Source organism: Schistocerca nitens, chromosome 5 (assembly GCF_023898315.1).
Source record: "Schistocerca nitens isolate TAMUIC-IGC-003100 chromosome 5, iqSchNite1.1, whole genome shotgun sequence".
NCBI classification, from domain to species: domain Eukaryota; kingdom Metazoa; phylum Arthropoda; class Insecta; order Orthoptera; family Acrididae; genus Schistocerca; species Schistocerca nitens.
This window is the reverse complement of record NC_064618.1, coordinates 85,474,469-85,498,035: the sequence shown is the minus strand read 5'-3', so window position 1 is coordinate 85,498,035 and position 23,567 is coordinate 85,474,469. Positions and strand designations below refer to the sequence as shown.

General features: G+C 40.2%; 1 protein-coding gene across 2 annotated transcripts in view; it reads left to right on the top strand.

The window, feature by feature from the left end:
- Positions 1-23,567, top strand: part of LOC126259872 (putative protein tag-52) — a 150,340-nt gene that overhangs the window by 116,381 nt on the left and 10,392 nt on the right. The window contains exon 9 of one of the 2 annotated variants that reach the window (XM_049956930.1): positions 5,161-5,311. The exons of the other annotated variant lie outside the window; for it this stretch is intronic. Coding sequence (XP_049812887.1) covers positions 5,161-5,190 — 30 coding nt within the window. The 3' untranslated portion in view covers positions 5,191-5,311. Of the gene's footprint in view, positions 1-5,160; positions 5,312-23,567 lie in introns of those variants that run through there. 2 annotated transcript variants of the gene reach the window in all.

Genomic DNA, 23,567 nt, shown 5'->3' with positions numbered 1-23,567 from the left:
TGCTCAAGGTAGTTTCGCCAAGAAAGTGGAACTTGTACAAAGCTGGCTGGGGACATTATTTGAAACAGGTAAAAGAAGAAATGATCAAATACCTACTCGCACCTCTCTGGAAAAATGGCATATGGCTGGTTCATTGACAGACTGGAGAAAGCAAATCCACAACCATTCCAAGGAAATTGTTTTCCACCCTTGATAAACTGTGTACAAAATTGTGGAGCTTGGAATGCTCTCAGCTCTTGCTTCAAAAATATTAGCGTTAGGAGAACAGAGACAGTGGGCAACAGAATAAATGTACCTAAAATACAAACATTTTAACATCAGGGTGAAACAATGAAGAAGTGATACTAGGAAGTTGGACTGTACCTATCTGACAAGTAGTGCTACCTTGATGGACATATAGTGGAAGTTGAGAAGTTTACAAACAGAAAATATGCTCAAAGCATCAGAGATACTGTCCTAAGCTGAATAGAAGACTACGGGAACACGATCATCCTGTCATCTGTCAATCTTCAAACATTGTTATTTGGTAATACAGTGAAGGATCACTTTCCATAAAGCCTCATTTTAATGAAGGTATTCAAACTATGAGTCTCACAAATCTCTAGCACAATGCCCCAGGATTGACAATATTTGTCACCCAATAACTGCACATTTTCCACCAGACTCACAGAGTCATTACATCTGCTACCCATCCTCAGTGAAACATTGTATATGGAACTGTTCCCAGAGATATGAGTCATTGTACCCATACAGAAGCAAGGAAAAGAGCCAAGTCAGGTCTGGTCTTGTAGGCTAATTATGCTAAAGTAGTACAGCAGTAGAACTTCATAACAGATTTTTAAAACATGACTGGTATGATGCTTCAACCATTGTCACTTGGTGCCAAGCATCTAAAATGGCTACAGAATGGGAAGAGAAAAATATGACAGTCTCACAGTGTTAATGAGTGACATCTTGACTTAATTTGCCTGGAACAGCTTCCTCACTGCACACCTCAATACCTCAGTTGCATAATAACTATGTACACATCCATACCATATACTAATACTTTTCAAATAAACGATACCTTCATTGCTGGTATCTACAGGCTGCTTCACATTTATTTTGCCTCTATCTTGAGCAATGAGGTGATGGGCCCACTTGGAGTATCACAAGGCCCCTCTTGTAGTCGTTATTGTTGTTGTTGTTGTTGTGGTGGTCTTCAGTCCAGAGACTGGTTTGATGCGGATCTCCATGCTACTCTATCCTGTGCAAGCTTCATCTCCTAGTACCTACTGCAACCTACATCCTTCTGAATCTGTTTATTGTATTCATCTCTTGGTCTCCCTCTAGGATTTTTACCCTCCACGCTGCCCTCCAATACTAAATTGGTGATCCCTTGTTGCCTCAGAATATGCCCTACCAACCGATCCCTTCTAGTCAAGTTGTGCCACAAATTTCTCTTCCCTCCAATTCTATTCAATACCTCCTCTTTAGTTCTGTGTTCTACCCATATAATCTTAAGCATTCTTCTGTAGCACCACATTTTGAAAGCTTCTATTCTCTTCTTGTCCAAACTATTTATCGTCCATGTTTGACTTTCATACATGGCTACACTCCATACAAATACTTTGAGAAACGACTTCCTGACACTTAAATTTATACTCGATATTAACAAATTTATCTTCTTCAGAAACGCTTTCCTTGCCATTGCAAGTCTACATTTTTTATCCTCTCTACTTCGACCAGCATCAGTTATTTTGCTCCCCAAATAACAAAACTCATTTACTACTTTAAGCGTCTCATTTCCTAATCTAATTCCCCTAGCATCACCCGATTTAATTAGACTACATTCCATAATCCTCATTTTGCTTATGTTGATGTTCAATTTATATCCTCCTTTCAAGCACTGTCCATTCCATTCAGCTGCTCTTCCAGGTCCTTTGCTGTCTCTGACAGAATTACAATGTCATCGCCGAACCTCAAAAGTTTTTATTTCTTCTCCATGGATTTTAATTCCTACTCCGAATTTTTCTTTTGTTTCCTTCACTGCTTGCTCAATATACAGATTGAATAACATCGGGGATAGGCTAAAACCCTGTCTCACTCCCTTGCAAACCACTGCTTCCCTTTCATGCCCCTAAACTGTTACAACTGCCATCTGGTTTCTGTACAAATTGTAAATAGCCTTTTGCTGCCTGTATTTTACCCCTGCCACCTTCAGAATTAGAAAGAGAGTATGCCAGTCAACATTGTCAAAAGTTTTCTCTTAGTCTACAAATGCTAGAAACATAGGTTTGCCTTTCCTTAATCTGTTTTCTAAGGTAAGTCGTAGGGTCAGTATTGCCTCATGTGTTCCAACATTTCTACGGAATCCAAACTGATCTTCCCCAAGGTCGGCGTCTACCAGTTTTTCCATTCATCTGTGAAGAATTCGTGTTAGTATTTTGCAGCCGTGGCTTATTAAACTGATAGTTCGGTAATTTCCACATCTGTCAACACCTGCTTTCTTTGGGATTGGAATTATTATATTCTTCTTGAAGTCTGAGGGTATTTCGCCTGTCTCATAGATCTCGCTCACTAGATGGAAGAGTTTTGTTCGGTCTGGCTCTCCCAAGGCTGTCAGTAGTTCTAATGGAATGTTGTCCACTCCCGGGGCCTTGTTTTGACTTAGGTCTTTCAGTGTTCTGTCAAACTCTTCTATTTCATCTTCATCTACATTCTCTTCCATTTCTATAATATTGCACACAAGTGCATCTCCCTTGTATAGACCCTCTGTATACTCCTTCCACCTTTCTGCTTTCCCTTCTTTGCTTAGAACTGGGTTTCCATCTGAGCTCTTGATATTCATGCAAGTGATTCTCTTTTCTCCTTAGGTCTCTTTAATTTTCCTGTAGGCAGTATCTATCTTACCCCTAGTGACATGTGCCTCTACATCCTTACATTTGTCCTCTAGCCATCCGTGCTTAGCCATTTTGCACTTCCGGTCGATCTCATATTTTAGTGTATTACTTTTTGCCTTCTTCATTTACTGCATTTTTATATTTTCTCCTTTCATCAATTAAATTCAGTATCTCTTCTATTACCCAAGGATTTCTACTAGCCCTCGTCTTTTTACCTACTTGATCCTCTGCTATCTTCACTATTTCATCTCTCAAAGCTACCCATTCTTCTTCTACTGTACTTCTTTCCCCCATTCTTGTCACTCGTCCCCTAATGCTCTTTCTGAAGCTCTCTACAACCTCTGGTTCTTTCAGTTTATCAAGTTGCCATCTCCTCAAATTCCAACCTTTTTGCAGTTTCTTCAGTTTTAATCTACAGTTGATAACCAATAGATTGTGGTCAGTCCACATCTGCCCCTGGAAATGTCTTACAATTTAAAACCTGGTTCCTGAATCTCTGTCTTACCATTATATAATCTAACTGAGACCTTCCAGTATCTCCAGGCTTCTTCCATGTATACAACCTTCTTTTATGATTCTTGAACCAAGTGTTAGCTATGATTAAGTTCTGCTCTGTGCAAAATTCTACCAGGCGGCTTCGTCTTTCATTCCTTACTCCCATTCCATATCCACCTACTACATTTCGTTCTCTTCCCTTTCCTACTATTGAGTTCCAGTCACCCATGACTATTAAATTTTCATCTCCCTTCACTATCTGAATAATTTCTTGTATCTCATCATACATTTCATCAATCTCTTCGTCATCTGCGTAGCTAGTTGGCATATAAATTTGTACTACTGTGGTAGGCGTGGGCTTCGTATCTACCTTGGCCACAATAATGCGTTCACTATGCCGTTTTTAGTAGCTTACCCGCATTCCTATTTTCCTATTCATTATTAAACCTACTCCTGCAATACCCCTATTTGATTTTATATTTATAACCCTGTATTCACCTGACCAGAAGTCTTGTCCCTCCTGCCACCGAAATTCACTAATTCCCACTATATCTAACTTTAGGTTATCCATTTCCCTTTTTAAATTTTCTAACCTACCTGCCCGATTAAGGGATCTGACATTCCACGCTCCGATCCGTAGAGCGCCAGTTTTCTTTCTCCTGATAACAACGTCCTTCTGAGTAGTCCCCGCCCGGAAATCCGAATGGGAGACTATTTTACCTCCGGAATATTTTACCCAAGAGGACGTCGTCATCATTTAACCATACAGTAAAGCTGAATGCTCTTGGGAAAAATTACTGCTTTCAACCGTTCGCAGTACCAGCACAGCAAGGCCGTTTTGGTTAGTGATACAAGGCCAGATCAGTCAATCATCCAGACTGTTGTCCCTGCAACTACTGAAAAGGCTGCTGCCCCTCTTCAGGAACCACACGTTTGTCTGGCCTCTCAACAGATACCCCTCCGTTGTGGTTGCACCTACGGTACGGCTATCTGTATCGCTGAGGCACGCAAGCCTCTCCACCAACGGCAAGGTCCATGGTTCCCTCTTATAAACCATGTATACTGCTGGTGTTGAAACTTCTGTGCCACTATTACAATATGCAGACAACATGTCACTGTACTCAACAGCCACATTGTCTGCCGAGCAGGATGGCGCAGTGGTTAACACAGTGCACTCGCATTCGGGAGGACGATGGTCCAAACTGCATCCCGCCATCCTGATGTATGTTTTCTGTGATTTCCATAAAATCTTGGTGGAGTGCACATCCCACCACAACCACCCTGTACTGTCAATTGGATTATGATGTGATATTCTACCACAGCAGCGTCAAGTTAACACTTTCCAGAATAGACAAAACACAATATTGCTGCATTAAAGTCTCTATTGGAGCAATGCCTTCAACACCAATCAATGCTCTATTCCTGGAAGCTGCAGACAGGCCTCTTCATATTTGGCATCAATTCCTGGTGTATAAATTAGCTGCAGAGAATCTAAATTCTCAAGCTACCAATTGCTCAGAATTTAGCTAAGCTACTGTGGCTTCTGTTGACCAATTATTCTTTCTGTTTTGAAACAAGAAGGTTGCTGGTGAGTAGTAACTTCTGCTTACTACGAATGCATCCTGCTGCCCAGTTCATCAGAGTAATCAGTACTTTGAGATTGCTTTATTTTGCTAATCAGTTTATACAGATCCATGTGCTCCAAAAAAAAAAAGTTATGTATGAGACATTCACAACATATTCCACACACCCAAGCAAATATGGTGAAAATAGTCTCTTGCAGGTTGGAAAACTGATCAACTATTGGTGGTAAGCCTCTGCTGGATGTCAGGACAAAAGAATACAGTCATACTTCCATCCTCAGAACACATCCGTGTTTGCTGCAGAGGCGGTAGTGACCAATGTGCAACCTCTCCAGTTTGACTAGTCATTGGACTGAACAAGCTCTTAAGGGAAGATAGACTTATAAACTCACTTGGGAAGTATTTTATTTTTTAAATACAATCTACACAGGTTGAAAATGTTAAAATTTTTACATGCATTGCTTCAAGATCTAATAAAATTGGTAATTTTTTATGTAGAAGGCTCTGGATTGCTGTGTTATAAAGGTTAAATTATGTGTTTGTATTGGTCATGGCCAGAAGAGGATGGGCACCAGGTTGAGGAAGTTGAAACAAAGTTTGAAAGACAAGAAACTTTATGATGGTAAAACCATAAGAGGCAGGTTGACAGACAAAATGATTGATGAACTAAAGCAGTATTATGGAATGGCTGTTATAAATAATACTGAGTATTTGTTGAAAATGAAGCAGGCAGTGTGGACTACCTTCTTCCGCAGACTGTCAACTGATGAAAAAGCAGTACACCACCTTTGCCCTCATCGACCTGATTCATGGTGCAGTTAGTGCAATGCCCTGAACTCAAACAGTTCATACAGCCATAAACATTCCATCCCAGCAGCAGTCATGGATATCATAAAACATTTTTACAGAGACCTGGCAAATCCTGAATTACTGAAGAAGTGTCTGCATGGCCAGATTCATTCTCCCAATGAATCGTTCAGTAATCTTATATGGACTCACTCACCAAAAAAATGTTTTTGTTGGAATGAAGACACTAAAGAGAGTGTGTGTGTGTGTGTGTGTGTGTGTGTGTGTGTGTGTGATGGGGGGGGGGGGGGCACTGATTCTGTTATTGCTTTTAATGATGGCAACATTGAAACAGTGGAAGTGCTACAGCATATGGCAATTAATCCTGGAGAAAACTGCATCAGAGAACTTTAACGGGTGGACAAGGTTGGCATTAATAAAGCAGAATATGCAGCACAATTGGCCACTAAGGGGTCCAGAAATAAGAAAAGAAGAGAGAAACTGGAAAAAATATCAGGAGGGTGATATGCAGTATGGTGCAGGGTGCTTCTGAATGACTAAAAATAAAAATAAAAATTAAGCAAATATTAAGTGAGTTACAATCTTCTGAAACTTTAGGAGCCGTTCCTGAAAATTTACATTTTCTGTTACATTTTCCCCTAAATCTCAGAAACCACTTTGAGTAGAGTATTGAATTTTTCAGGGAGTTATAATATCCTGGGTCTGCTGAAGTAAAAGAAGAACATAATGTTATGTATAATGAAAATTATTTAGGATAACGTACAAAAAAGTGCACACAATTTTAACCGTGTAACTAAAAAACTATTTCTGAAAGCAGTGGCTGAAGTACAATTATTGTAGTTTAGTAGACTCAGAACATACAGTTTAATGTCCTGTAAAAGTTTCACGTCTATGGCTACAGTGGTCCTGAAATACAGGGAAGCCAAGTCACTAAATTTAACGTTGTTGGGATAGGGCATTGAAACTCCTCTTAATAATATCTGACTTGTTAATGGCACCATCAGATCACAACACCCTGGCAATATGGAGGGTCAACAATGCTCTTCGTATGAACATAATACAGAGTAGGTGTTGGAGCTGCATGTTAAGGAACTATCGTGAACTATCTTTGATCTCTATTGCACCAAGGCATCCAAAAAAGAGTATGTGGGCACAGCACACAGTGGACACTTATCCTCAACTTCAGCATCCAACCACATCCCTAAACATAATGAGGGGACACATGAAAGGAAGATAGGGAAACAGTTCAGTAGCAGAGAGGCTGCTAGGACTTTATATTACACAAATTGCTTCTGTCAAACGAGTGTGATTTGCAGATTTGATGTGTGACTGGCAACAGCTAATGTCCATGATAAGGATTTGTTGCCTTGTTTGTAACTTCCTTAGTCACCTCCACTAGATGTACCTTACAGGCTACCAAATTTGTTCATGTGACTCAATAATTGATTATTCACATCACATTTTCTCTTCACAAAATCCTCTAAATTACTTAAGTGATAGCTATTTACATATACAGTTATCAGCTGCTATGTGCTCTGTATGTACTAACTTAAATTTATTGTAATCGTGATTTGTATGGCTGTTGTAAATTTGGTGCAGTCGTTAGGCATTTGTACAGGTTAGTTATTACATTCTTTGCGTTATCTAGGCACTGACTCGTGTTTCAGTAACTGTTTTTCAACATCGATTAGAATGGACAGGGACTGTGATTGCTGTGTTCGGATGAGGGCTGAGTTGGCATCCCTTCGCTCACAGCTGCAAGCGGCGCTGACTTCGGTCGCGCAGCTTGAGGCTGTTGCCCATGGGCACCACTGTGGGGAGCCGGACTTTGGTATCACGGGGATGTCAACCTCGTCCCGTCTGTCCCCAGATCGGTCTGCCGCTGTGGTTGCCCCGGTTGCTGCCCGCAGTGGTGCTGAGCCCTCGCCTGTGGTTGATTGGGAGGTTGTTCCAAGGCGTGGCAGGCAGCGAAAGACATCCCCGGAGGCTGATCAGAAAGCCTCCCCGGTGTGTCTGACAAACAGGTTTCAAGCACTGTCTCTGGCTGAGCAAGATGCAGCTGCCTGCCCTGTTTCAGAGGATGATTCTCAGTCTTCAAGGTCCGGGCAATCACAGAGGGTGGGCTTATTGGTAGTTGGGAGCTCCAATGTTAGGCGCGTAATGGGGCCCCTTAGGGATATGGCGGCTAAGGAGGGGAAGAAATCCAGTGTGCACTCCGTGTGCATTCCGGGTGGAGTCATTCCTGATCTGGAAAGGGTCCTTCCGGATGCCATGAAGAGCACAGGGTGCAGCCAGCTGCAGGTGATGGCACATGTCGGCACTAATGTCGTGTGTGGCTTTGGATCTGAGGAAATTCTCTCTGGATTCCAGCGGCTATCTGATGTGGTGAAGGCTGCCGGTCTTGCTTACAAGATGAAGGCAGAGCTCACCATCTGCAGCATCGTTGACAGAACCGACTGCGGACCTTTGGTGCAGAGCCGGGTGGAGGGTCTGAATCAGAGGCTCAGACGGTTTTGCGACCGTGTTGGCTGCAGATTCCTTGACTTGCACCATAGGGTGGTAGGATTTCGGGTTCCGCTGAATAGGTCAGGAGTTCACTACACTCAGCTGGCGGCTACACGGGTAGCGGAGGCTGTGTGACGTGGACTGGGCTGGTTTTTAGGTTAGAAGGCCTCGGGAAAGTACGGGGTGGGCTGCAATCTCAAAGGGCGCATGGCAAATATAGGACGTGCTTGGATCAAGGAACAGTCGGAATTGTAGTTGTAAATTGTTGTAGTTGTGCTGGGTAAGTCCCTGAGCTTCAAGCACTAATAGAAAGCACAGAAGCTGAAATCGTTATAGGTACAGAAAGCTGGCTAAAGCCTGAAATAAGTTCTGCAGAAATTTTTACGAAGTCTCAGGCGGTGTTCAGGAAAGATAGATAAGGCAGAATTGGTGGTGGAGTGTTTGTGTCTGTCAGTAGTGGTTTATCTTGTAGTGAAGTCGAAGTAGATACTCCGTGCGCATTGGTATGGGTGGAGGTTATACTTAAAAGCCGAACTAAGTTAATAATTGACTCCTTCTACCGACCCCCAGACTCCGATGATATAGTTGCGGAACAGTTCAGAGAAAATTTGAGTCTCGTAACAAATAAATACCCCACTCATACGGTTATAGTTGGTGGGGACTTCAACCTTCCCTCGATATGTTGGCAAAAATACTTGTTCAAAACTGGTGGTAGGCAGAAAACATCTTCCGAGACTGTCATAAATGCTTTCTCCGAAAATTATTTCGAGCAGTTAGTCCACGAACCCACGCGAATTGTAAATGGTTGCGAAAACACACTTGACCTCTTAGCCACAAACAATCCAGAGCTGATAGAGAGCATCATGACTGATACAAAGATTAGTGATCACAAGGTCGTTGTAGCTAGGCTCAATACCATTTCTTCCAAATCCACCAGAAACAAACGCAAAATACTTTTATTTAAAAAAGCGGATAAAGTGTCACTAGAAGCCTTCCTAAGAGACAATCTCCACTCCTTCCGAACTGACTATGCAAATGTAGACGAGATGTGGCTGAAATTCAAAGATATAGTAGCAACAGCAATTGAGAGATTCATACCTCATAAATTGGTAAGAGATGGAACTGATGCCCCGTGGTACACAAAACAGGTCCGAACTCTGTTGCAGAGGCAAGGGAAAAAGAATGCGAAGATCAGAAGAACGCGAAATCCCGAAGATTGCCTAACATTTACAGACGCGCAGAATTTGGCACGGACTTCAATGCGAAATGCCTTTAATAGGTTCCACAACGGAACATTGTCTCGAAATTTGGTAGAAAATCCAAAGAAATTCTGGTCGTATGTAAAGTACACAAGACGCAGTCAATACCTTCGCTGTGCAGTGCCGATGGTACTGTTACCGACGACTGTGCCGCTAAAGCGGAGTTATTGAACGCAGTTTTCCGAAATTCCTTCACCAGGGAAGATGAATGGAATATTCCAGAATTTGAAACATGAACAGCTGCTAGCATGAGTTTCTTAGAAGTAGATACCTTTGGGGTTGCGAAGCAACTCAAACCGCTTGATAAGGGCAAGTCTTCAGGTCCAGATTGTATACCGGTTAGGTTTCTTTCAGATTACGCTGATACAATAGCTCCCTACTTTACACTCATATACAACTGCTCGCTCACCGATAGATCTGTACCTACAGACTGGAAAATTGGGCAGGTCGCACCAGTCTTTAAGAAGGGTAGTAGGAGTAATCCATCTAACTACAGACCTATATCATTGACGTCGGTTTGCAGTAGGGTTTTGGAGCATATACTGTATTCAGACATTATTAATCACCTCGAAGGGAACGATCTATTGATACGTAATCAGCATGGTTTCAGAAAACGCCGTTCTTGTGCAACGCAGCTGGCTCTTTATTCGCACGAAGTAATGGCCGCTATCGACAGGGGATCTCAAGTTGATTCAGTATTTCTAGATTTCCAGAAAGCTTTTGACACCGTTCCTCACAAGCGACTTCTAATCAAGCTGCGGGCCTATGGGGTATCGTCTCAGTTGTGCGACTGGATTCGTGAATTCCTGTCAGGAAGGTCGCAGTTTGTAGTAATAGACGACAAATCATCGAGTAAAACTGAAGTGATATCAGGTGTTCCCCAGGGAAGCGTCCTGGGACCTTTACTGTTCCTGATCTATATAAATGACCTGGGTGACAATCTGAGCAGTTCTCTTAGGTTGTTTGCAGATGATGCTGTAATTTACCGTCTAGTAAGGTCATCCGAAGACCAGTATCAGTTGCAAAGCAATTTAGAAAAGATTGCTGTATGGTGTGGCAGGTGGCAGTTGACGCTAAATAACGAAAAGTGTGAGGTGATCCACATGAGTTGCAAAAGAAATCCGTTGGAATTCGATTACTCGATAAATAGTACAATTCTCAAGGCTGTCAATTCAACTAAGTACCTGGGTGTTAAAATTACAACCAACTTCAGTTGGAAAGACCACATAGATAATATTGTGGGGAAGGCGAGCCAAAGGTTGCGTTTCATTGGCAGGACACTTAGAAGATGCAACAAGTCCACTAAAGAGACAGCTTACACTACACTCGTTCGTCCTCTGTTAGAATATTGCTGTGCGGTGTGGGATCCTTACCAGGTGGGATTGACGGAGGACATCGAAAGGGTGCAAAAAAGGGCAGCTCGTTTTGTATTATCACGTAGTAGGGGAGAGAGTGTGGCAGATATGATACGCGAATTTGTGTGGAAGTCATTACAGCAAAGACGTTTTTCGTCACGGCGAGATTTATTGACGAAATTTCAGTCACCAACTTTCTCTTCCGAATGCGAAAATATTTTGTTGAGCCCAACCTACATAGGTAGGAATGATCATCAAAATAAAATAAGAGAAGTCAGAGCTCGGACAGAAAGGTTTAGGTGTTCGTTTTTCCCGCGCGCTGTTCGGGAGTGGAATGGTAGAGAGATAGTATGATTGTGGTTCGATGAACCCTCTGCCAAGCACTTAAATGTGAATTGCAGAGTAGTCATGTAGATGTAGATGCTGCCTGCATGTGTACTGCTGTAGTAATAAGCTCGCCAGACAAAATGTCAGTCACCCACCTGGAAAGAGCACATTTGTCACTTTGGAGAGCTGTAGATGGCATATACTGGTACCAGGGTATCATGTGACCCTCCACCACTGACGTATCTCATCACCATGAAGTAGAGTGTAAGTAACAGTCTGTTGTACGGAATCAGTGTAGTGACATTGGTTGAGATGGAAACATGACAGAATTTCAGAAAGGATCAATTTCGTTTGAACATGCCCATGAGCACATCACGAATGAAGCTGGTCAATTTGTTAGTGTATCAGCAAGGACTATTTGACGTGTCTACAAGGAATGGTGTACCACTCTCAGCCATGTTGTACATTGATTATACAATTATCCTAACTAACAGGGACCGTAGAGGAGTGCACAGCTTGTGAATAACAATCAGTTTCCAACTGTTGGGTTAGTGATTCTAGGTCCAGTTTCTGAGCAAACATTTCAAAGAGAATTACATACAATGGAGATTTGGATTTGGGTACCTCACAAAAAGCAATTTCTCACAGTGGTGATTAAAGCTCCATGTCCTCAATGAACTAGACAGCACAAAAACTAGACAATAGCTAACTAGAGGCACATAGTGGAGACCACCACGTTGGGATTTTTCCCTATTTTCAAATGGTACGAGCTGTCGAGTGCACTGATGGCTCAATTTTATTTTTAACGTATTCTGACCAATGAAAATTACAAAACTGCTTTATTGATATATGAACTATCTGAATAAGAGTGTCCTTCGAGCATATCAGAGTTAAACTTTTTTTAAAAATTATCAAACATTTGTTTTATTCAAAGGTAGTGGAAGTTAACAATTACACCTAGTTTGTGAATAACTATGGCTGCATGTGAAGTTATTGGATCTGAGCAAAAGTGTGTATATATATATATATAATATATATATATATATATATATATATATATATATATATATATATATATATATATATATATATATAACAGAGGGAAACATTCCACGTGGAAAAATATATCTAAAAAGAAAGATGATGAGACTTACCAAACAAAAGCGCTGGCAGGTCGATAGACACACAAACAAACACAAATATACACACAAAATTCAAGCTTTCGCAACAAACTGTTGCCTCATCAGGAAAGAGGGAAGGAGAGGGAAAGACGAAAGGATGTGGGTTTTAAGGGAGAGGGTAAGGAGTCATTCCAATCCCGGGAGCGGAAAGACTTACCTTAGGGGGAAAAAAGGACAGGTATACACTCGCGCACACACACACACACATCCATCCACACATACAGACACAAGCAGACATATTTAAAGACAAAGAGTTTGGGCAGAGATGTCAGTCGAGGTGGAAGAGTAGAGGCAAAGAAGTGGTTGAGAGACAGGTGAGGTATGAGTGGCGGCAACTTGAAATTAGCGGAGATTGAGGCCTGGCGGATAACGAGAAGAGAGGATATACTGAAGGGCAAGTTCCCATCTCCGGAGTTCGGATAGGTTGGTGTTGGTGGGAAGTATCCAGATAACCCGGACGGTGTAACACTGTGCCAAGATGTGCTGGCTGTGCACCAAGGCATGTTTAGCCACAGGGTGATCCTCATTACCAACAAACACTGTCTGCCTGTGTCCATTCATGCGAATGGACAGTTTGTTGCTGGTCATTCCCACATAGAATGCATCACAGTGTAGGCAGGTCAGTTGGTAAATCACGTGGGTGCTTTCACACGTGGCTCTGCCTTTGATCGTGTACACCTTCCGGGTTACAGGACTGGAGTAGGTGGTGGTGGGAGGGTGCATGGGACATGTTTTGCACCGGGGGCGGTTACAAGGATAGGAGCCAGAGGGTAGGGAAGGTGGTTTGGGGATTTCATAGGGATGAACTAACAGGTTACGAAGGTTAGGTGGACGGCGGAAAGACACTCTTGGCGGAGTGGGGAGGATTTCATGAAGGATGGATCTCATTTCAGGGCAGGATTTGAGGAAGTCGTATCCCTGCTGGAGAGCCACATTCAGAGTCTGGTCCAGTCCCAGAAAGTATCCTGTCACAAGTGGGGCACTTTTGTGGTTCTTCTGTGGGGGATGAGGAAGTGGCTCTGGTTATTTGCTTCTGTACCAGGCCGGGAGGGTAGTTGCGGGATGCGAAAGCTGTTGTCAGGTTGTTGGTGTAATGTTTCAGGGATTCCGGACTGGAGCAGATTCGTTTGCCACGAAGACCTAGGCTGTAGGGAAGGGACCGTTTGATGTGGAATGGGTGGCAGCTGTCATAATGGAGGTACTGTTGCTTGTTGGTGGGTTTGATGTGGACGGACGTGTGAAGTTGGCCATTGGACAGGTGGAGGTCAACGTCAAGGAAAGTGGCATGGGATTTGGAGTAGGACCAGGTGAATCTGACGGAACCAAAGGAGTTGAGGTTGGAGAGGAAACTCTGGAGTTCTTCTTCACTGTGAGTCCAGATCATGAAGATGTCATCAATAAATCTGAACCAAACTTTGGGTTGGCAGACCTGGGTAACCAAGAAGGCTTCCTCTAAGCGACCCATGAATAGGTTGGCGTACGAGGGGGCCATCCTGGTACCCATGGCTGTTCCCTTTAATTGTTGGTATGTCTGGCCTTCAAAAGTGAAGAAGTTGTGGGTCAGGATGAAGCTGGCTAAGGTAATGAGGAAAGAGGTTTTAGGTAGGGTGGCAGGTGATCGGCGTGAAAGGAAATGCTCCATCGCAGCGAGGCCCTGGACGTGCGGAATATTTGTGTATAAGGAAGTGGCATCAATGGTTACAAGGATGGTTTCCGGGGGTAACAGATTGGGTAAGGATTCCAGGCATTCAAGGAAGTGGTTGGTGTCTTTGATGAAGGATGGGAGACTGCATGTAATGGGTTGAAGGTGTTGATCTACGTAGGCAGAGATACGTTCTGTGGGGGCTTGGTAACCAGCTACAATGGGGCGGCCGGGATGATTGGGTTTGTGGATTTTAGGAAGAAGGTAGAAGGTTGGGGTGCGGGGTGTCGGTGGGGTCAGGAGGTTGATGGAGTCAGGTGAAAGGTTTTGCAGGGGGCCTAAGGTTCTGAGGATTCCTTGAAGCTCCGCCTGGACATCGGGAATGGGGTTACCTTGGCAAACTTTGTATGTGGTGTTGTCTGAAAGCTGACGCAGTCCCTCAGCCTCTACTCTTCCACCTCGACTGACATCTCTGCCCAAACTCTTTGTCTTTAAATATGTCTGCTTGTGTCTGTATGTGTGGATGGATATGTGTGTGTGTGCGAGTGTATACCTGTCCTTTTTTCCCCCTAAGGTAAGTCTTTCCGCTCCCGGGATTGGAATGACTCCTTACCCTCTCCCTTAAAACCCACATCCTTTCGTCTTTCCCTCTCCTTCCCTCTTTCCTGATGAGGCAACAGTTTGTTGCGAAAGCTTGAATTTTGTGTGTATATTTGTGTTTGTTTGTGTGTCTATCGACCTGCCAGCGCTTTTGTTTGGTAAGTCTCATCATCTTTCTTTTTATATATATATATATATATATATATATATATATATATATATATATATATATATATATATATATATATATATAAATTAGTTACTTATTTACAGTTTAACTGTTTCCATCCCTATTGCTTTTATTCATTTAGAATGTATTACTGAAAGACCATGACATACAAATGATGATAGAATAACCAACGTTTAAATGCCTATTTAGAAATTGTTATATTCAAACTGATTATCTAAAAAGAAAAACAAGAATAAAAATGTGCATGGTTCAAAATTCTGAAATTTTCTGATATTTTCACTTTTAGTGTGATGTGTGTGCTTGAATTTGTGAAGAAAGCAGATTCAGTTATTGTTAGATCTTTGAAACAGCAACAAGGGTTACTACAATGACTGCATCAGTAATTGACCATGTGGCCACAAATATTGACAGGGAAAAATGTGATATAGCGTTAAAGATCTCAGACTATCAGACCACCTCTGTCAAATAACAACAGTAAAATCGGGCATTGAATCATTACCTAAACTACAAGCTTACAAACGACATTATCAGAAATCAAAATAAAAGATTTTTCAAAAGAACTAGCAAAACAAAGCTGGGATGAAGTGTATAAGGAAACCAATGTAATATGAAATTCTCTGAATTCTCCACATTATTTAAACTGCACTTTGAAAGGTCATTTCCAAAAGTATGCATGTCTGTATCAACATCTCACAAAAACAGATGGATAACAGCAAGTATTAAGAAGTCCTCCCAAACAATTAAATACCTCAGTTCCATGAAAAAGAGTCGCAGTGATACATAATTCTTAAATTTCTATCATAGATACAAAAAGGTCTACAGGAAGGTGCTGATTGCTGCAAAAAAGTCATTTAATGACAAAATAATATACAATGCGGAGAATAAAAGCAAAGAAGTCTGGGATGTTATAAAAAAAAGAAACGGGGAGAGGCAAACAAGCACAGAATAACATACTGCTAAGGGAGGGGGATAAAATAATAAATGATCCACAACACTTAGCAAACTATGTAAACGAGCATTTTTCAAGTATTGCAGAGAAGTTACGGCAAAAATTCCCCAAAACAAATAAAACACCTGTAAATAATGTTGCACTAAATACAATGATGTTACTTCCAATCACAGAAAATGAAGTTAATAAAACTGTTCAAAAACTAAAAAATAAAAAGTAACTAGGCTTAGATGCAGTACCAATGTGTGTACTGAAACAATGCATAGGGATTATACAATGCCCCTTAACAAATATGATAAATGAATCCTTCACATCATGGACATTTCCAGAATAGCTAATCGGGCAAAACTTTTGCTTAAGAAAGGTAATGCAAAAGACATAGAAAGTTACTGGCCCATTTCCCTGTGCTGTTTCCATTCTCAAAAATAATAGAAGCAATTATGAAAGACGGATTAATGAATTATCTGAATAAATACAACCTTTTAAGCGAATCACAGTTTAGTTTCCGAAGTGGCAAAAATACGGAGTCAACCATAGTAGAATTTACAAAAGTTGTACCTGATGCTCTTGACAAAGATGAGTGTGTCACAGGCATGTTTTTGGATCTTTCTAAGGCCTTTGATACAGTCGACCACAATTCTTTTAAATAAATTAGAAGCATTAGGAATAAGAGGGGTAGATAATGACTGGTTTTGATCACACCTAGCAGGTAGAGTACAAAGAGTAGAGATAACACATACTTCAAATAGATCCAAACATTTAGTAAAACACTTATCATGACCAAAATACATTAATATAGGAGTTCCACAAGGTAGCATATTAGGACCAATACTATTCCTGATATACATCAATGACTTTCCAGTAGTGTTACTCATGGTGAAAAAATTCTCCTCACTGATGACAGCAATATTATAGTCACTGAGAAAACAAGAGAACTCTTTGCAGAGAAAGCAAAAGAAACTCTCAAGGAAGCTTGTGATTGGTCAATAAGCAACAGACATTGAACATAAAGAAAACTAATACCATGAATTTCAGTTTGAAGAGGGAAAAATGACAATGGTAAATTAAATGTAGATGGCACCTCTATAGACTGTGTAACAAATGCAAAATTTCTAGGAATGAATACTGATTCCCAGTTGAAGTAGTGTGAGCACACAAAGGTACTTGCAAACAGAATGTCATCAGTATGTTACGCCTTTAGCATCCTATCATCAGTGTGTAACATGCAGTGTCTTTTAATTACATGTTCATATGTACACTCAATCCTTAGCTATGGCATTCTTCTTTGGGGAACAAATGGACAAAATATGAACACAATTTTCAAACTCCAGAAGAGAGCCATAAGAATAATAACTAAAAATAGTATATGAGCTCATTGTAGAGATCTGTTCAAAACACTGGGGATTTTAACTGCTCTGTATGAATACATTTACGAGTCAGTTGTACAAATCAAAAATAACATTGGTAATTACTGCACAAACAGCTCTGTCCATGACCATGGAACAAGAGCTAGACTCAACTTACATTTACTAAGGAAAAATAAACTTAAAACTCAAAACAGCGTTTTCTACCAAGGAATAAAACTGTATAATAAATTACCAAATGAGATTAAAGAAATTGCAAAAATACGCTTATTTAAAAAGGCAGCTAAAAAGTACATGTTATGTAATACATTTTATACATTGAAGAATTACTGAGACAAAACAGAGTAGGGGTCTGGTTAAAAAAAGTTATACAAATAAATAATAATGATTATAAAACATCCAGCATTCCACATAACACCTTCACACTATGTTTTTCCCTTCTTTTTTCCTTTTCTAGACACACGTACCCCCAAGCTATGTATAGCACAATACTGACACTTCTTCCTCTTTCTGAGCTCAACATCTCTCTCATTTTAGAGGGATGCTGACTCAGTTTTTCAGGATATCAAATGGAAAGTTGCAGTACAGAAAATGGCCCAGAGACCAAAAGTGTGTGCGTGTGTGTGTGTGTGTGTGTGTGTGTGTGTGTTTTGAGTGAAGTGTTACGAAACAGTGTGTGCATAGTATGTGCAGTGACTGGTAGTGAGATATGAGTGAACAATGTGGCGTTACTTTATGTAATAAGTTATTTGTTAAAAAAATGTATAGTAGACCAGGAGTAAATCTAATGATTGTCTCTAACTAGAAGTCTGTAAGTGTATGTATCTATGAATTAGCTTATTTTAAATTGGTCTAATCCTATAAATACTTTGACATGTCCAATATCCTTGTACAAAGAGATCTGCAGACGAATAAAGCTGCTGCTACTAATTCATTTCGAAATGTTCTATCAATTGAGAGTTCTATTATCTACTCCTGTTCTACTGTCAACAAGGGGTCTGTTTTGATCATTTTGAGCAGATTGTGGAGCCAGTCATACTCAGTCAACAATTCGAGGATAAATTTCCAGGACCTTCATCTAGTGGCTTAGAGATGTTCTATGTCAATTCTGCTAATTTTACCTACATCCTACTGATTTTCCTTCATGAAAACATTGAGACAAGGAAACAGCTCTCAATTACCCTTCTCCATCTGGTATCATGCAATGTGTGAATTTTACAGAAGGAGAAACAGCAAACACCTCTGCCATGGTCCCGTTTTTAGTTCCAGTAAATGTTGCCACCTCATCAGTGCATATACTAACACAATCTATCCATGGCAGATTGTTGTCAACTAAAAAGGAATTAACAAGGAAAAAATACCTTAACTTATAGTCATCACTTAGTTTTAAATGTGGTTAACTACTTCCACTGAACTCACACTAGAATTCACTATCTTTAAACTGACTCCGGAAGCCTGGCTGAAATTGAGTGGACAGTAACAATAGCTGTGAGTAACATTCTATTCTTGTTGTCATTGTTACTAGGCAGTGGCAGACAAATTGTCAAATGGCTTGTTGTCATTAATAATTTTTAAATGTTTGGTAAGTAGCTAACCCTAATATGATCGGTGGTTGAAGTTGTGTGACAAATATTACTTGTGACTTTTGCATGTTGCTGTTGACAGGTCGACTGGTCAGTTCTTGTGAAATAAGGCGCAAATAATGGTAGGAGAGCTTCCTAACTTGGTTCATGGAAATGAGGATCTGACACTAGCAATATTTGTTCACCAATAGTCTTTTTCTTACACAGTATAAAATACCAGTGAGAGGCAAAAAAAAGAGGCAATCTCTTTCTATTTACAAGCAATAATAGAATTTATAATTTTCATTGTCAGAAATACTGTATTCTTTCTTCTGAATATGTTATGATTTGCGGGGCTATGGTTACAGTGGGACTTGAGAACATAGCTGTTTTTTTCTGAATACATAGCATATTTCACATCTAAATTTACATGAGAACATGACAATATTCCTTCTTCTCTTGTTTCCAAACATTTCATCTGCCCACTGCTCTCCCATTGGCTGTGTAGACCAGCAACTGACACATCCTCTTTCATTACAATCATGCCATACAACGAGCATTGACAACATTGCTGCATGAAATATGTAAGTATGCCACTTGCCCCTATCTATACTTTTACCATCTCCTGCAAACATGTATACTATTGATGAATATTTGTACAATTTTAAAGTCAGATCATTTCTGACAACGAATGTATTCAGGCAAACTGCAGTTTAAACATGGAAAAATCAAACAATGAAAACTCCAGGTTGGAATACCAGCAGTATTGAAACTTCCTGGCAGATTAAAACTGTGTGTCGGACCAAGGCTCGAACTCGGGACCTTTGCCTTTCGCAGGCAAGTGCTCTACCATCTGAGTTACCCAAGCACGACTCCCGCCCCATCCTCACAGCTTTACTCAGGGTGTCTACGACCCGGGAGATCCAGGAAAAACCCGGGAATTTTTTCATCCGGGAGAAAACCGGGATAAACCCGGTAATTTTTTTGAATTCCGGATGCTTTTTTTTTTTAAAGCTTTCAGTTAAATTTTTGTAATTTTGACTGGTAAGAAACAGTACTCTAACAAAGGGTATTATGTATCCCACTACTGCAGAATAATACTGCAGCAATAAAACATGAACGAGAGAAAGAAAAACGAAAATAAAACTTAAGTCACAAAGGAAATACGCCATATACAGCTACTAAACACAGTGCTCATACAAGCATCTGCCAACAGCAAAATGTGTTAAAGGCCTTAGGAAGACTGTTCAATGCTTCTTAACAACAAATTGCCTCCATCTCTGACGAGCGTGACGTCACAACTGTTACTTTAGATTTGCGCGTGCGCAGTTGAGTCATGCATGTGTAGTACCTTCTCCCACTTCTGGCTACAGAAGAGTGACTGTTAGCTGTGTAAGCAGCAGCAGCATAATGCTACCCGGAAAAATTTTTACTGGCGCATACAAGTTGCCAGATTCACAGGGGGCAAACCGGGGTATCTGCCACGGGCGGCAATGGGAGGGGGCCACCAGGTTCATATTCTTTAGGAAAAAAACCTTGTTTTACAAAACGCCTAGTAACCAGCGCACGTTGGTCTGTTGATTATTCATGTGATTTTGAAATACATTCCTGTTGGTTTTTGAACATTTTAGAACATATTCTAAGTTTATTTCTGAATGAATCATAAGTTGAATTTTGAATGCATGTATAGTGTACGTCATGTATCTGCCAGGGGGAATTCCGTCACGTCTAGAAATAAACTTCCCTGCAAGCAGAAGTGGACGGGGCTATACGAGCTGAACGGAATAAAGCCAAATGGGTGACTGGCAATCGCTGTTTGTTTATGTGGTTGACTGTGTTTGCGAATGATCAGCGTTGTTATAATTACCAGCGAAATCCTTAGATTCAGACTACCAGAGTGGAAATAAACGACTAACAGGAATCATAGGTAAGAAAGATTATGTATTTTCTTTTTGGTGTATCCAAGAAAATTAAACTTTGATAGAAAATTTTTGGCCGGACTGGTTCACTAGTAAGGACCAGTTGTAAGGCTGCAACAAAGGATCTTCTAATCCAGTGGATTCTGAATGGGGCAAAATTCAGCATGGAGTTCCCCAGGGATCTGTCCTTGGGCCCTTGCTGTTTTTAATATGTGTTAATGATTTACCCCTGCCCATTAGTAAAAATTGTGAATTCACAATGTTTGCTGATGATACAAACATTGTAGTAGATGGTAAGTCTACTGCTGATCTGGAGACTGATGTTAATGATATACTCAGAGAAGTTACAGCTTGGTTTTCAATTAATTCTCTTTCAGTTAATATTAAAAAAAAAACTAATTTTATACAGTTCCACACAAAAATAAAACTCTAGAAAATATAGTAATTGCTCATGACAACCAGGAACTAGATCAAGTGCACTCCACTAAATTCCTGGGGGTTCACATTGACAGTAGGCTCAACTGGGAACAGCGTATGTCCCTTACTCTAAAAAGGCTTTCATCAGCAACTTTTGCTCTAAGAATCATTACTCATTTTGGGGACATCAACATTTTAAAATCAGCTTACTTTGGGTACTTTAACTCATCAATGAGTTACAGAATAGTATTCTGGGGTAATTCACCAGCCTCAAAAAAAATCTTAACTGCTCAGAAGAGAGCAGTCAGAATCATGTGTGGGGTTCCTCCACGAACCTCATGTAGAAAACTTTTCACACAGTTAGGTATTCTGACCACATGTCAGTACATATACTCTCTGATGAATGTAGTTAATAAAGACTATGCTCAGTATGAAAAAAAATTGTTCATACCATAACTACTAGAGGTAAAGATGATCTACATGTTGAACTAAAAAATTTATCACTTGTACAGAAGGGAGTAAAGTATGCTGCTATAAAGACTTTTAATGCATTGCCTAATTATATTAAAAGTACAAGAGAAAATGAAACGCTGTTCAAAGGTACGTTAAAAAAATGCCTGCTTGACTATTCACTGTACTCCTTAGATGAATTCTTTTCCAGAAGTAATGCATTCCTTTAATAATAAATGTATTTAGTCTCTTAGTTATTAGATGGACGATACAATATTATGTTAATGTTATAGTGTTAATATTATAGTTATGGTGTGAATTGCTGTACTAGTTAAATGACAGCTTGTAAATGAGAAAAAGTGATACTTATTAATATCTATATCATTGTATTATATTACTATTCTGTAGCATTAATTGTATTTGTACAATTGTATTGACACGTTCCACATCCAGGCGAAACACTCGCATGTACGGATCCATGGAATACGCATACCAAATAAAATAATAAAAATAAAAAGTACTGTCCCCGGTAGCAGCTGCCTGAGTAGCGCAGAAAACGCTTTGTATGAACAAGTAATAATGCCTAATCGGAGAATAAACGCGGGATAACTAAACCGTTGATTGTGGCAGGGTTAGCAAAGTTAACCGGAGAATATGTTACGTACTTAGTGATGTCAAGATTGTTTGGTAGAACGAGGAAGGAGAAGAAATGGGGACATCACACAAATTATGGAAGAATAACAAGATTTCAAATTTATATAAAAATTTCATACTACTACTTTCCGATCTCGTGCTTGAGAAGCTGGAGCATATGAATGAAATGTGAAACTATTTCCGAACATAAAACTTTTTGCTTGTAGTAGGCCTAATAAGCATTTGATATTGGTACTTCGTGAATTATATTTTCTCGTGTTATAAAAATGACCATTTGTGCCAAAACGGTCTCGTTTATTTGGTGTGTATTACAGTAGCTGCAATATTAGACAGGCCTATTTTGTTTTATCTAGCAGACAGTGATAAAATACATGTAATCAGATTGAGAAACCACACAAGTCTTGGGTACTGTTTGTATTAACAGCTTTTTCAGTATTAGACAAAGACATTTCTTTTTTTCATGTAGCAAAACATTTGACGATCTTTGATGAGGTAATAGATTCTTTCCCAGAAAGGAAAGCACACCATGTAAAGCTGTAACAGGGTTGGAGAGAAAAAATGCTTGGACTTCCAGACTGAAGAAATGTGTACTGTCTTGCTTGCCTCTTTTACTGGTTTCGTGTATCTTATATTTAATTTTATGTCACACAAAAGAACAAGTTACTAGCTATAGGCACAATAAAAAATGCAAATTTTCTGAAGAGTTCTTGTTCTAGTGGATAATCTCCACGTGACCGGCATTTACGTTTAGTGATTTTGCTGTTTCCTCTTCGTTTATTGCTGTCACGTCAAGTGAAAACAAAATCGATTTCTGTGGCCGGGAGCTAACAAGTGAATTAAAATACATTGACATGAGTACAGGAGGCTAAAATATGTTATTAGTTACAGATTTTATTTAATTTCCACCTTTCTGACACCCAAGTATTAATCGCCTTGCAGAACAATGAAGTTATTTTTGTCGATTTGCTAAAGAAATTTGGCTTTTATTAATCTTTTCCGATGAGGCAGTCAATTTATTTGAAATGAAGTGTTTCATTCCACACTATTGGCTAGTTTCAACTGTTCGCTGCATTTCAAAAGTGCATGTTTTCATCTTCTAGCACGTATGACATTATGCCATAATGAAGAACCAAACATTAGGATAGTACAGTACTGGTACTCCAAGAAAATTTACATACGAATGTGCACTTTAAGCTGAATTACGCCTTTTAGTATGGTTCACGAAATTCCGATGCTCTTGGAGTATCTTCTTGATGTCTTGTTCCTTTTATGACATAATGTAAGATCTTTTAATGTCTTACATCTACGAACATATGTGCTAGTAGCTGCGCAAGTACGGTGACACCTGTTATCTGGCACTCTCTGGCAACTACTGAAACGAATCTATTTCTACCAGGTCGCGGGAAAATATTGCGAATGGTTATTT